At 40.9% G+C, this 12,271-nt stretch overlaps 2 protein-coding genes across 4 annotated transcripts in view; both read left to right on the top strand.

Annotated features, from left to right (window-relative positions):
- The first annotated feature begins 703 nt into the window (after window positions 1-703).
- leprotl1 (leptin receptor overlapping transcript like 1) lies at window positions 704-7,351 on the top strand. 2 transcript variants are annotated; one of them, XM_035425826.1, is made up of 5 exons: window positions 704-852; window positions 2,321-2,396; window positions 2,884-3,070; window positions 4,749-4,861; window positions 5,513-7,351. In XM_035425826.1, coding segments are annotated over exons 1-5 (393 nt in total). In that variant the 5' UTR covers window positions 704-836; the 3' UTR covers window positions 5,514-7,351. The 2 variants fall into 2 exon arrangements, with proteins under 2 accessions (XP_035281717.1, XP_035281716.1); XM_035425825.1 differs by having other exon boundaries at window positions 4,749-7,351.
- Window positions 7,352-7,695: 344 nt separating this feature from the next.
- Window positions 7,696-12,271, top strand: part of srp72 (signal recognition particle 72) — a 13,422-nt gene continuing 8,846 nt past the window's right edge. For both annotated transcript variants that reach the window (XR_004766132.1, XM_035425823.1), the window contains exons 1-7: window positions 7,696-7,852; window positions 8,824-8,944; window positions 9,239-9,362; window positions 9,820-9,963; window positions 10,445-10,556; window positions 11,046-11,077; window positions 11,687-11,811. Coding sequence is in view for 1 of the 2 variants with exons in the window: in XM_035425823.1 (XP_035281714.1) it covers window positions 7,753-7,852; window positions 8,824-8,944; window positions 9,239-9,362; window positions 9,820-9,963; window positions 10,445-10,556; window positions 11,046-11,077; window positions 11,687-11,811 (758 nt within the window). In the remaining variant the exon portion in view is untranslated. The remainder of the gene's footprint in view (window positions 7,853-8,823; window positions 8,945-9,238; window positions 9,363-9,819; window positions 9,964-10,444; window positions 10,557-11,045; window positions 11,078-11,686; window positions 11,812-12,271) is intronic.

Below are 12,271 nucleotides of genomic sequence, written 5' to 3'. Positions count from 1 at the left end.
ATTTATAAACAGTGCTCCAGGAATAACGGATGGGAAGATTCAGTATCTTGCGAAAGAGATTAGTGATGTGCTGTTGAGGCAGGAAGGTGAGTCCCTCCAGTGGGAAACCTAATATCTTCCTACATACTTAAATTTTTCCAGAGGTGGAAAATACAGTATTAGAAAGTAAAAGTCCTTCCCGTACTTTGTTCCAATCACCTGGATTTGCTAATTAGCACAATTATTCAGCCAGGACGTTGAACTAATTAGTGAAATCAGCTGGCTGAGTTCATGGGTGAAAGAAAGGCATAGCAGGACGTTTACACTTTCTGACCCGTGGACTCACGGCCTCTGAATTTTTCTGCCAAGCGTATTCTTATTTTGGTGCTTCCCCAACCCTGTATGCAAAAGCTCAGCACGTGTTGTACGAAACAAGACCAACATTGTTTTATAGACATTATTATTTTAATAAATTTGTTGTGTTGTGAAATTGTGTTTTCTTAGACTTGTTATTAGTAAATAGTTTTCTAGAAAAGATGCCACATCAAAAATGTTTCTGGATTATCTGAGGTGCGGTAATAGATATCTTCTTGCACTAGTCAATAAATTAGACACTCATGTTTTCATTAAAAAACAAATTTTGAAACAGATACAAATGTAAGATATCACTGGGGTAAGTACACACCCAGCGTCTTCAATGCACCTTGTGTCCCGTTACGGTGGAGCGTTTTCTGACTGTTACGCATGCGTGCTAAATGACTAGGTGGTCACTGGGAATCAGAAAGTGCGTTGGATGACAGCACTGCACACTGGCTTTTAAGGATTTTGTGGTTGTATTAGTGCTTTAATTTTCAGAAATGGCCGGGATTAAAGGTGAGCAAATACCCCTTTATTTGTTTAATGCTTTTGGGTTTTGAAATCCAGATAAATAATTAATGCCGTTGCTAGCTAACGTTAGCTACTAGTATGGTAAACGACAGCTAGCTTGCTGGCTAGCTGGCGGTCTTTGAAAACATTGATACAATTGTGCATAATACGTGATTACAATAGCCCAGCTCTAACTGTCAAGTTGCCAGTATTATTGTATACGGTAAAAGTGTATCATTGTTATAAAATCGATCGGTTCGCTAGACATGGCTAGCTAGTGAGATGTAATGGTGTAGCTAACTTGCTAACAGTGTCTTAGTCATCTAGCTAAGATAAATTAGCCACACTTGCATGCTAGTGCTATTCCAAGGCTTTCCATACTTAGCAGGCAGAAGTCACTGTTTCCATTCGCAATGAACAGCGTATAAGCGTTAGCTAACGTTGAGTAGTTCTTCTTTCACTTCTTTCAAGTACTGTGTTTGTGGACGGATCAAACTAGCGTTGGTAGTAACGTGGTGCGATTGTGTTATTGTAATGCGAAAAAGTAACCACCATCTGTCTTACCTATATATTACCGACCCGAAATTGCGACGCCAGTTTTTTTGCTGCTTAATGATAGTCGACAAGGTTAACTTAAATTATATCTAACTTACATCAGGCATCCTCCTCGTTCCATATCTAACACTGTGCAATCATCTGATCTGTCACATGAGGGTACCCGTTAAGGATTAGCTTAAGACCTGGGGCTCAGACACTCTTGTTCAGTGAGATGTGCATTTCCCATCTGGGTAATGAAGAATTGCAGTTTTCACATGTTCCTCCCAAGTGTTTTTGTCATTGATTCAGTTCAGGTCATGCAGACAACCGTGATACCCGCTTGTCTGGGTGTGAAGTAAATTTGCTCTTTAGTTGGTGGTCTTATTTTCACCTTTGACCACACAAAGATACTTTCACATGAAACAAGGCATCCCAATGCTGAAGTGGATACTTTGCTACAATTTTTGGGAAGTGAAGTGAAGGAGCCCTTATTAACTGGTTCCCTTTATAGTAATTATTCAAATGTCACACAAATCACAGTACAGCTGGCTGCTAAGATTTCAGCTCCCCAGTTGTCCTGTTGGCAGTGTGCCAGCATTTCTGAATTTAATGACACCACTCAGGATCTGCATCAGTTAGTGAAACAGGAAGTTTGATGGTTCACGTCTCAGATAGAGCCCTCCCTACCATTGATTGTGGTGACTTTTTAAAATTTAGGTAAAATGAATTTGATCTCAGTTACTTCTGTGAATAGCAGAGTATCTACAGTGTGTACAAACGTAAGCATTCACGGTCGTGTTTGCATTGCATAAGTAACGGCAATGATCAGAATAATTTTTGACTGTGTTCCATTGTCTGTGCACCATTGAAATGTTAAGAGATGTTGCTAGTTTTCCCCCTGTGATAATGTGCTCTTTGTCTTTTCCTGCCGCTGCAGCTCTCATCAGCCTGTCCTTTGGGGGAGCTGTTGGGCTTATGTTCCTAATGCTGGGATGTGCCCTGCCTGTGTACAAGTGAGTGCTGAGCAGTTTTTTTTTTCTCATGCTTTGGTGCAGTTGATCAGCTTCCTGTTTTTGGAGAAAGATCAGTGTGCATGAGGATGGGATGAGGGGGAGTGTAACCTCAGTATCAGAGAGAAATGTGATGCCCGTTCAATGATTTGTCTCTGCCCCAGGAATCTATCTTTTTAAAATTTATGCTGAAACCAACATTTTAACCAATGTTTAGTGTAAGGTGTGTGTGTGTGTGTGTGTGTGTGTGTGCATTGACCCCAACCGGAATAATGCTTCATATCTATCGGGATTGCATTGCTAGCTGATGAAGACTTGGTGATGAGTGACTGGATAGATATAATTACTCACTTGAGAGCAGCGTATGAGCTTAATGCCAGCTGACGTGTTTAATGTGCCTTTTGGATGTGCACAGTACGGTAATTGAGGGCAGAAGCTGAGTGCTTGTCGGCTGTAATGTGATCATGTCTATTCTCCTCTCTCTCCACAGTACGTACTGGCCCCTGTTTGTCCTGTTCTTCTACATCCTGTCTCCTCTACCCTACTGTATCTCGAGAAGGGTGGTGGATGACACAGACTCTGCCAGCAATGCCTGCAAAGAGCTGGCCATCTTTCTCACCACTGGCATTGTGGTCTCGGCTTTTGGGCTTCCGGTCATTTTTGCAAGAGCCGGAGTGGTAAATTTATATCAAAGTCTTAAACTTTTAGTTGTTTTAAAGGGTCCGTTCACATCTGTCTCGTTTGGTGTGGATCAATCAAACTTTAAACTCTTGGTTTGAACCCTGCACCCGCACACTGGTGCGCATAGAAACACGCGCACCGTGGTTCACTAAAAAAAAAACCCTGGTGCGGTTGAACCCTGGTGTAGTTTGTGCTGGTGAGAACACAGTTGCACAATGGTTTAGACCAAAATGTTATCTGGGTCAATTACAGGAAATGTAGGCTGCGAATTGTGTGTAAGGTGAATATTAGCAACAGAAAGAAAACATACAGAGCTCCATTTTATCTGTGACAAACTGGAGCAATGAGCCTCGCTCATGGGTGTCCTTGGAGCAAAGAGGGGATCGAATGCCTTCTAGAAATACAGGCTGACGATTATATAAGGGAGCAGCTGGAGAAAAAGCATAAAAATACAGACACATTTATGATATTTAGTGAGAAGCTGAGCGAGAATGGATTTGATAGAACCAGCGAGCATTTAACTGATTGGATTTGCACATCAAAATTACAATGGTGCTTGCCCCTTCTTGGTGAATATTGTGACTGATAAACAGAGGACATTTACTGGACTGGTCTTCTTTGGAACACATTCAGAGTAGCGATTCTGAAAGAAGGCAACACCTCAGCTTGTCTTATTCTTAGCAGTGTATTTATAGCAGCACGTCAACGCAATTGATGACTCTCCAAATCTCGAAGTCTGGACAGATGCTTATGTTGGTGTTCTACCAATACGAGCTACTAGTAACGATGCCAGATTAAAAGCAATTAAATAGAGTCATAATGCATTCAATAGTCCACCCTTTTTTCTGTAGACAAATGTATGACTGAATTTGAATTCTCACCAAATTTATGACCAATCAACAAACACCCACGTGCACACACAAACTTTATTTACTAGTTAATGCACTTGAATCGTTGCAATGTGACACCAACTGGACTAAATGAAAAGCATACAATGTAGCAATTAACTTAACTCTGGTGTGGGCTTTAGCAAACAAACTAGTTATATAAACAGCCTGTTTGTTTTAGTGGAAAATGTAGTGATAATTAACTAAATGCATTTTTTTTTTTTAAACTTCATTTCGTATCCATATAAAAGTTTGGTTTTGTGAGCTGAGTTTTTGTGGGTATGTTGATCTGCAATGAGCTGTCAGTCATTTACTTGTTTAAACCAATCATAACCTTTTGAAATCAAGTCCCTGCACTGCACTTCGTAACCCTGCCCATTATGCCGTTTATGAAAACTCTCCCATCACTGTGCGGTATCATTCAGCTACATGACTGCAGTAATATTTCTGCAGTTTAAGCAGCCACCCAATCGATATGTACAGTGAACCGCAAGGGTAATACAGACACTGTTAGTACAGCAGAGCTTATGCTGGCAAAGGGAAGCATGTAGCAGATACTCACACACAGGGTTAATTATTTGATTTTCAGCACTACAACAAAGTAAAAATATAAATATATATATATACATATATATATATATATATAAAGTATTAAAGAAAAATTTAATATAATGACATTTTTGTTGAGTAGAGAGTTCTTATGTACCGAAAGCCTCAGGCCTGGTCATTACAGACCTCGGGAGTGACATAAGAACATGTCTGAATTGTGTCTGTTCTCCCTTTACAGATAGCTTGGGGAGCCTGTGCTCTGGTGCTAACGGGCAACGGCATCATCTTCGCCACCATCCTGGGATTCTTCCTGGTCTTCGGGTCGAACGACGACTTCAGTTGGCAACAGTGGTAAAGCTGCGTGGGACCTGCTTCCTAACTCTCAGACTATTGTTACTACTGCTACTGTTTTTATTTTTATTATTACTATTATTATTGTAAATGTTATTATTATTTAAAAGACCGGCCATCTGCAAACAAAGACACACACACACAAAAAATCAGTGCAATAATCTTTATTGTGTTACTATTTTTCAGCATGTTAGAAAGTGCTGGAATCTGACTTACACTTGGATAGGGACTGTCTTGTCAGAGTTATTTGTTTTCCTTTTGCAAACAAACTTCCCTTGAATGTAAAGAACAATAAAAGGAGGCCGAGATTGGGAGGGTGTTTCTGGAAGCATGATTATAGAGTTAGCAGGGTATCTGTGCTGAGTGAAACCCAGAACAGCTCTTTTTACTTAAGTCCATGAACCCACGATTTGGGTGGGTTCCGGGCTTTGCTCTGTGCAGTTGTCCAGCTGGCTCACTAATCCTCCTTCATGAAATACCCCCTTGCTCTTGGTCCCTCTCGAGGCACAAAACGCAAGACCCACCAGGCCTTAGAGCAAGCAGCAGCTACATTTCAGAGCTCCATGTTAATATCCACATACATCAGTACATCCGCTTTTAATAGAGAGCTAACCAAAATGTGTAACAGTCTTAATGTGGTCAACCCTTCAGATCCTGTGTCTGCATTTGTATGCTTCACTGAAGGAAGAGAAGAGTTTACCGTGTCAGAGGAGAAGATGGGCAGATAAATGAGCAGTCACCTGAGGTTTGACACCTGTACTTCTCTATGAGAACATGCATTGAGTGCGTACTTGGTTAAATGAAGTTAATAAATGCAGGACTTTCTGAACTGTAGAGCCAGGTTTTTACTCCCTGCACATATACTATCAATGTTTTCAAAACACACAATCTGTTGTCTTGGGGGCGAGGGGGGTGGGAACTGTCCTAGGAATTGATGTCATTTTCAAGTGCACCTGTGGAGCATTGAAAGGGATGCACTCTGTGTCCACACCTCCATGTGCCATGCCACTGTTGACAAACTCATTGCTATTTAGGGACAGGTGCAAATAAAGATAGATACAATACTGAAGCTTTCCCTAATGCAATGTGTGTCCATTTATAGGCTTACCAAACTGAAGTTTCAGGTGCACCGTTTTGAACCGAGTGACTGCAACCTAATGAAAGCATGTCCTAACACAGTAAGATGATTTGGAAAGACTGTTACACATTATAAGTTAAGGCAGTCCAAATAGAGGCATTCTATTTGCCCACATGAACCGCACTTTATACCTTGACAAATGACACGATGACATACAGGAAGTTCTGGAAGCACTGACACAGCTGTGGTACCTCTTGCTAAGTAGTGTTTTTCCCTTTTCTGTTGAATTGTATGTGTTTATTATAAACGTGTCAGTTTCCTGAAGTTTATTATTTGTGTAACTACAATTTATGTGCTTGCATCTCGTTACTGTTTTTTTGCTACTGTTGTCTTCGTAACAGTTGTTTTTCGCCTTTATGATTGTTGACCTGGCTGATTCAAAACTTCTTAGGAGGAAGAAATGTCAATTACAAAACTAACCATAGGGGTATGGTTTTTTTTTTTTTTTTTTTTTTGATTACTGGTTTTCTAGCACCACCCAGATTTTTTTAAATGTATTTGTAACTAAATAAAAGTTGAATGCGCTATTAATGCACGTCATCCTCAACATACAGTTGGTGCACTGGGCATCGGGACACGTATTTATTATGTGTTAATCTTTCCCAATAACAAGCATTCTTGCAGCCAGTAGTTTGTGACAGAATATTACCTGTAGGTTGAAAATCACTAACAGATTCCAACCCTCTTCCCCTCAAAAATAAATGTAAACACAGCTTATGTCAAACACAGGAATAACTGTTTTATATACATGGGAAACAAAAGATGATCAAAATGCTGGTTTGTAGTTGACCTCAAAAGTATTTATGCCTAATGTATTTTGCCTCAGTATGAACCTACCAGACGGGGACAGTTTTGTTTCAATGAAGACAATTAATTGAAATTAAATTAATTTGTTTAAAGATTCTTCTAAGAACACAGAATTTTCCACTTTTTTGAATTAATTAGAATGCCATTGATCCCAACCCTGGAACTCACACACCTGAGGCATGGTGTTGTAGTGTGATAATGTTTGTAGGAACATGGAAATATAACCTGTTTCTTTCTTTATTTCACTTTTGGTGTCCATCACTGTATGTACACAGAATATGATTAAGAGTTTTGTGATTTGCTGAAATATTTTATGGACGTAGCTATTTATACTTGTGGATGTGTTACAGCAGTGGGATCCACCGATACAAATTTAAGTAGCATTTTGTTGATTCATGCATTTATTTTACTAAAAGCTTTGCTATTGTTTGTAGTTTCTTTTTTTATATTGATAAATATGTTTATCAGGTGTGCCGAACCATTTCATAGTGTTGAACCTGGAATCCTTTTTGGGGGGGGGGAAATAAAGGAATCGCATTTTGTAACATTTGGCTGATGGATTGAAACACGCACAAGCACACACACACACCCTCTGTATTCTTATTGCCTATATTTAAGCATCCAGTTTCAGGCAAACACCTCAAAGAAAATGCAAGGCAAAATTAACTAAAGGGAACACATCTTATTTAAATGAGATCATGTCAATCACAATGTCAAAATACATCAAGCCTGGCATATTGTATTGCATCTATGGATAAGCAAGCAACCTCTGTTTTCCTGCTGAATTGTTCACATTAACAAAATGTGCAGCATATGCTGCCAATACACGCAGCGGATGAATTGAATGTACGATGAAAGTAAAGTATTTAACCCGGAAATATTTAGCTGTTCTATGGTGTTTCGGAAGTGATAGAGAAGCTCTTCCGCTGTGTCTCGTGCTGGGAAGATGGCGAGTGGTGGAGCAGCAGTGGCTTCCCTGTGGACCGAAGTAAATCGCTGCGGACAGAATGGGGATTTCACACGGGCTCTGAAATCCGTCAATAAAAGTAAACTTGTTTATCGATATGTTGCTGAGGGAGCATCTTGTTTGCCCGCGGTTGCGGTTGTAAGCAGGTCTCAGGATATTTTCGTTTGAGCTAAAGTTAGCTTGGTAGCTACCTATATCAGCATTTTTGCTGCAGCAGCTAGCTTACTTGTTAGCAAGTTAACCAGGGATACTCCGCTAAATTCACAACTGACGAAATAATTTAGCTTTATAGCCTATATCCCAGCTATTATTGTAAAGAAATACGACCGTTTAATGTTTATGTTTTAATGTTTCGTGGTGCTAGAGCTGTTTTATAGTTTAATTCGGACGTTTGCTTGAGAGTGTAGTCTATGCTTTGATGAATGATTACGTGTCCTAGTTAGCTGTACAGCTGAAGCTAAGGTTAGCTCGATTGCTTGAGTTGTTAACGTTACTGCTAGCATAATATTGTATTGACGCCTTTGTGCTAATCTCATAGCTATTTAATTTGCTTTTGTGTTTCGCCCAAAATGGACAAACGGCAATTCAAACTGTAGCCTGGGTTAGTTTACCAGACTTAGACTAAGCTTAAGGTAAACTTAAGTTAGTTGACCAGCTAGTTGCAGTAATGCGAGTTAGACTCCCAAAAACAGCAGCACTAATGTTAGTTTTTTTTTGTTTTGTTAGTATTTACTGTGTATACTGTGTTTAATATTTTTTTAACAAATCATTAATTTTACCAATCTTTATCATCGCAACGTTTGTCATCTGAGAAACCATATTTGTTTGTGATTATTACGTAATCCATCAAAAAGCTGACCTACTTGCCTAGTGTATGAGGACGTGTGTGAAACTGATGTTTTTCTCCGTCCAGATTACTATGTACCACCGCTTTTGCATGATTCAATGCATGTTACCAGTGAAATGTATATGGCCAGTGCTTTTTAAATTCCAAAATGGTTTTGGTGAAGTGGTCATTTGATATGTGTGTTTGCGTTTCCTTCCTTTCAGTTTTACAGGAATGTAAAGATGACGTGACTGCTCTGCAGTGTAAAGTCGTTTGCCTTATCCAGAACAGCTGCTTCAAGGAGGCGCTCAATGTCATTAGCACCCACACAAAAATACTCGGCAGGTAAGAACTCTGACACCACCAATAAAGAAAAACCAAAGAAAATGATCTATCCCTTTAAGATATGTGGTTGGTAACCCCATTCCTCTAGGGCCAGGGTTTACACAAGTTTGTGTTAACCCAAATTACCCTTTCCTAATGAGCTAACTGCAGATTAGAACACTAAAACAATTCATAAAGGGACTGGAGCATTCATCATCTATCATTCACATGCTTAAGGAACAGGGCTCCTGACCCCTGCTTTGAGAATTATCTTTTGTTCAGTGCTCTTTCCTTTCTCCCTCTTGCCCTCTGTAGTGATGTCATTGCCTTTGAGAAGGCGTACTGTGAATACAGGCTCAACCGTGTGGAAAACGCCCTGAAGACGATTGAAAGTGCAGCTGAGCAGACAGACAAGCTGAAGGAGCTCTATGGCCAAGTGGTAAAGCTTCACCCTTACTTTAAAAGCGCTCTGGTTGGGTGGTGGGGAAAAAGCACTGGCGCGATGCACAGCGGCAGAGTGTTTGTGCTCCTAAACTAACCCTTTATCCTTGGAGTCGTTAAGAAATGGCTTAAGGAGCAAATGTTGTATGAATGTTGTACATTCGGGAACTGGTCTTCGCAGGCAAATTGGCATGCAAGTTATGGTCTTCCATGGATGGCGCACATATAAACTGGAATATCTGTGTTAAGTTGTACAGATAGACACACAAGCTGGAATCTGTGTTCAGTTGTATAGACAGGCATGCATGTTAACTGGAATCTCTGCTCAATTGTAGGCATGCATATTACCTGGAATCTCTGTGCTCAGTTGTACTGACAGGCATGCATATTAACTGGAATCTCTGTGCTCAGTTGTACTGACAGGCATGCATGTTAACTGGAATCTCTGTGCTCAGTTGTACAGACTGGAGCGTTACACGGAGTGTCAGGCCGTGTACAGGGACCTGATCAGGAACTCGCAGGATGACTATGAGGAGGAGAGGAAGACCAATCTGTCGGCCGTGATGGCGGCGATCAGCACCTGGGAGAAGGCCACTCCAGTGAGTATACTCCCAAGTTGAAATTTAACTAATAAAATATTTCCATTTAATATTATGGCCATTTTTTCAACGCGCTAATTGAATTTAAATCCATTTCCTCAATTGAAATAGACTTGAGCTCCACCCTGGTGTGCAGCTTGTAAATGCAATGTGTGGGTTTTTTTGGCTTATTGGTGAAATTGCCCGCACCCTGCTGTGTGTGTGGAGCCTGTCAGGAGCACCTGCTGTCTAGAGCTGCTGCTGTTTGTGACAGAGGAAAGGACCTGGAAGTACGTGCTGAAAATTAGCATTGGTACTGGCCTCTACTGGTTTGTGATGGAAGGTTCCGGAACTTTTTCACTTGGCCTCCCCAGCCACCGAGCAGCAACATAAGTGGAGCTGTTCTGCTACACCCAGAGCACCACAGTTGGGGATGCTGGAGATGAGTTTCAGTGTTGATGTGTTGCATTTAGGTGTCAGCAACATGTCTGCCTCTCTACAGGATGACCTGGGCTTGCCTGAAACCAGCTATGAGCTCTGCTACAACTCGGCCTGTACTCTGATTGGCCAGGGCAAGCTTCCGGAAGCCATGAAAAAGCTGAGAGAGGCCGAGGGTAAGGGGACACCGAGAGACTGGGCTTAAAAATGCTACAGGCAGACTGATGCACTGTATCTTTGCTCCGTCCACCAATAGCCAGCCCTTAAAAAGCAAAGGTCTTTATAGGGGCAGTAATGCCTGATGCTAATATCCTATGTTCATTTCTCAGTAAACCTGTTTGTTTTGCTTAATATATGATATAATATATGAGTTTGACTGGCTATTGTAAAATGTACTTGAACAGCCGTTTGACTACTGTGATTGATTGTTTTAGTTATTTAGTAGTGGTATTTTTCTTTGAATCAATTTAAAAAGAATTTGCTGAGATGCATCTGTGCAGATTGTGTATGTGTGTGCTTTTAATGCATATGTATTTTCCTCATTATATTTTGTTCTTGTCCATTGAAAGATCCACATGTATCATCGGTTGGGACCGTATAGCCCTAAATGAAGCCAGTACCGCAGTTGTAAAAGTTTCTCTAATTTTGTCTGACCTGTTTTTCAGAGCTCTGCAGATTGTCCTTGTCAGAGGATTCAGTAAGTGTCTTTTTAACCGATTATGAAACTAAAATTATCGAATGGTCAGACTAGCCTGCAAGCTATACACCAGCATTTGTATTTCAAGGATATCATTATTTGTATAGGCCACGAAGTGGTGGATACCGCTTTGTTGCCTAATGTGGAATAGCTGATTGTACCTAACATGTAGAACAGTTGTTTATAACATGTACTGATACCTCTGCATTTATAAACATAGGGAGGGTTCCCCCTGTATGTACAGCTTCCACCTGAGATTTCATCCCACCACGGAACCCACTTTCTGGTTTTGAGGGTTTAGGTTTCAGTCTTGCCTAGTTTTCCCATTTTTTGTTTTTCTGCAAAGCGTCTGTGACTCTCTAAAAAGTGCTCTACAGATAAAACTTGATTGAATTTACAGCTTGTTTTTGATAAGAATTCATCCTATTTTTTCAAGTGTGCATAACAAGTGTAACATAAGCACATGTGATGTGGCCTCTGCATTTAAAACTAGTCTATATTTAGCGCATTGTGATGTTGCCTCTGCATCTATAACTAGTCCATATTAAGCGCATGTGATGTTGCCTCTGCTTGTGTACCCATATTATAAGTGTGATGTGTTTTCACCAGGATATGACTGAGGAGGACATAGACTCGGAGCTGGCTGTGATCCACTCTCAGATGGCTTACATCATGCAACTGCAGGGGAGGACTGATGAAGCTCTGCAGCTCTACAACCACGTTATCAAACTAAAGTGAGCTTCCATCCGAAGGCACTGACAGCCAGGTTATCAAACTAAAGTGAGCTTCCATCCGAAGGCACTGACATCCAGGTTATCAAACTAAAGTGAGCGTCTGTCAGTAAGGCACAGACAGCCAGGTTATCAAACTAAAGTGAGCTTCCATCCGAAGGCACTGACAGCCAGGTTATCAAACTAAAGTGAGCGTCTGTCAGAAGGCACAGACAGCCTGGTTATCAAACTAAAGTGAGCGTCTGTCAGAAGGCACAGACATCCAGGTTATCAAACTAAAGTGAGCGCCCGTCAGAAAATCACAGACTGCAGACACAGAAATGCTAAATCCAGTCTACACAGTTCTAGTGTAGCAGAGGCCAGGGCCAGAGTTAGCATATAAGCATTCACTGGAGAATGTGACTGGGGACGTGGAAGTGCAGTTCCCTCTCTTTCCCAGTTTGCTGCTCTTGTGCGCGGTGGC

Source organism: Anguilla anguilla, chromosome 7 (genome assembly GCF_013347855.1).
Source record: "Anguilla anguilla isolate fAngAng1 chromosome 7, fAngAng1.pri, whole genome shotgun sequence".
In the NCBI taxonomy this organism is placed as follows: domain Eukaryota; kingdom Metazoa; phylum Chordata; class Actinopteri; order Anguilliformes; family Anguillidae; genus Anguilla; species Anguilla anguilla.
This window is presented reverse-complemented; position numbering and strand designations above follow the sequence as displayed.

Coding starts and splice junctions, on each gene's coding strand:
- leprotl1 (XM_035425825.1), top strand. Junction 2,397..2,883: donor TGTGCCCTGCCTGTGTACAA/GTGAGTGCTGAG, acceptor CTCTCTCCACAG/TACGTACTGGCCCCTGTTTG. Junction 3,071..4,748: donor TTTTTGCAAGAGCCGGAGTG/GTAAATTTATAT, acceptor CTCCCTTTACAG/ATAGCTTGGGGAGCCTGTGC.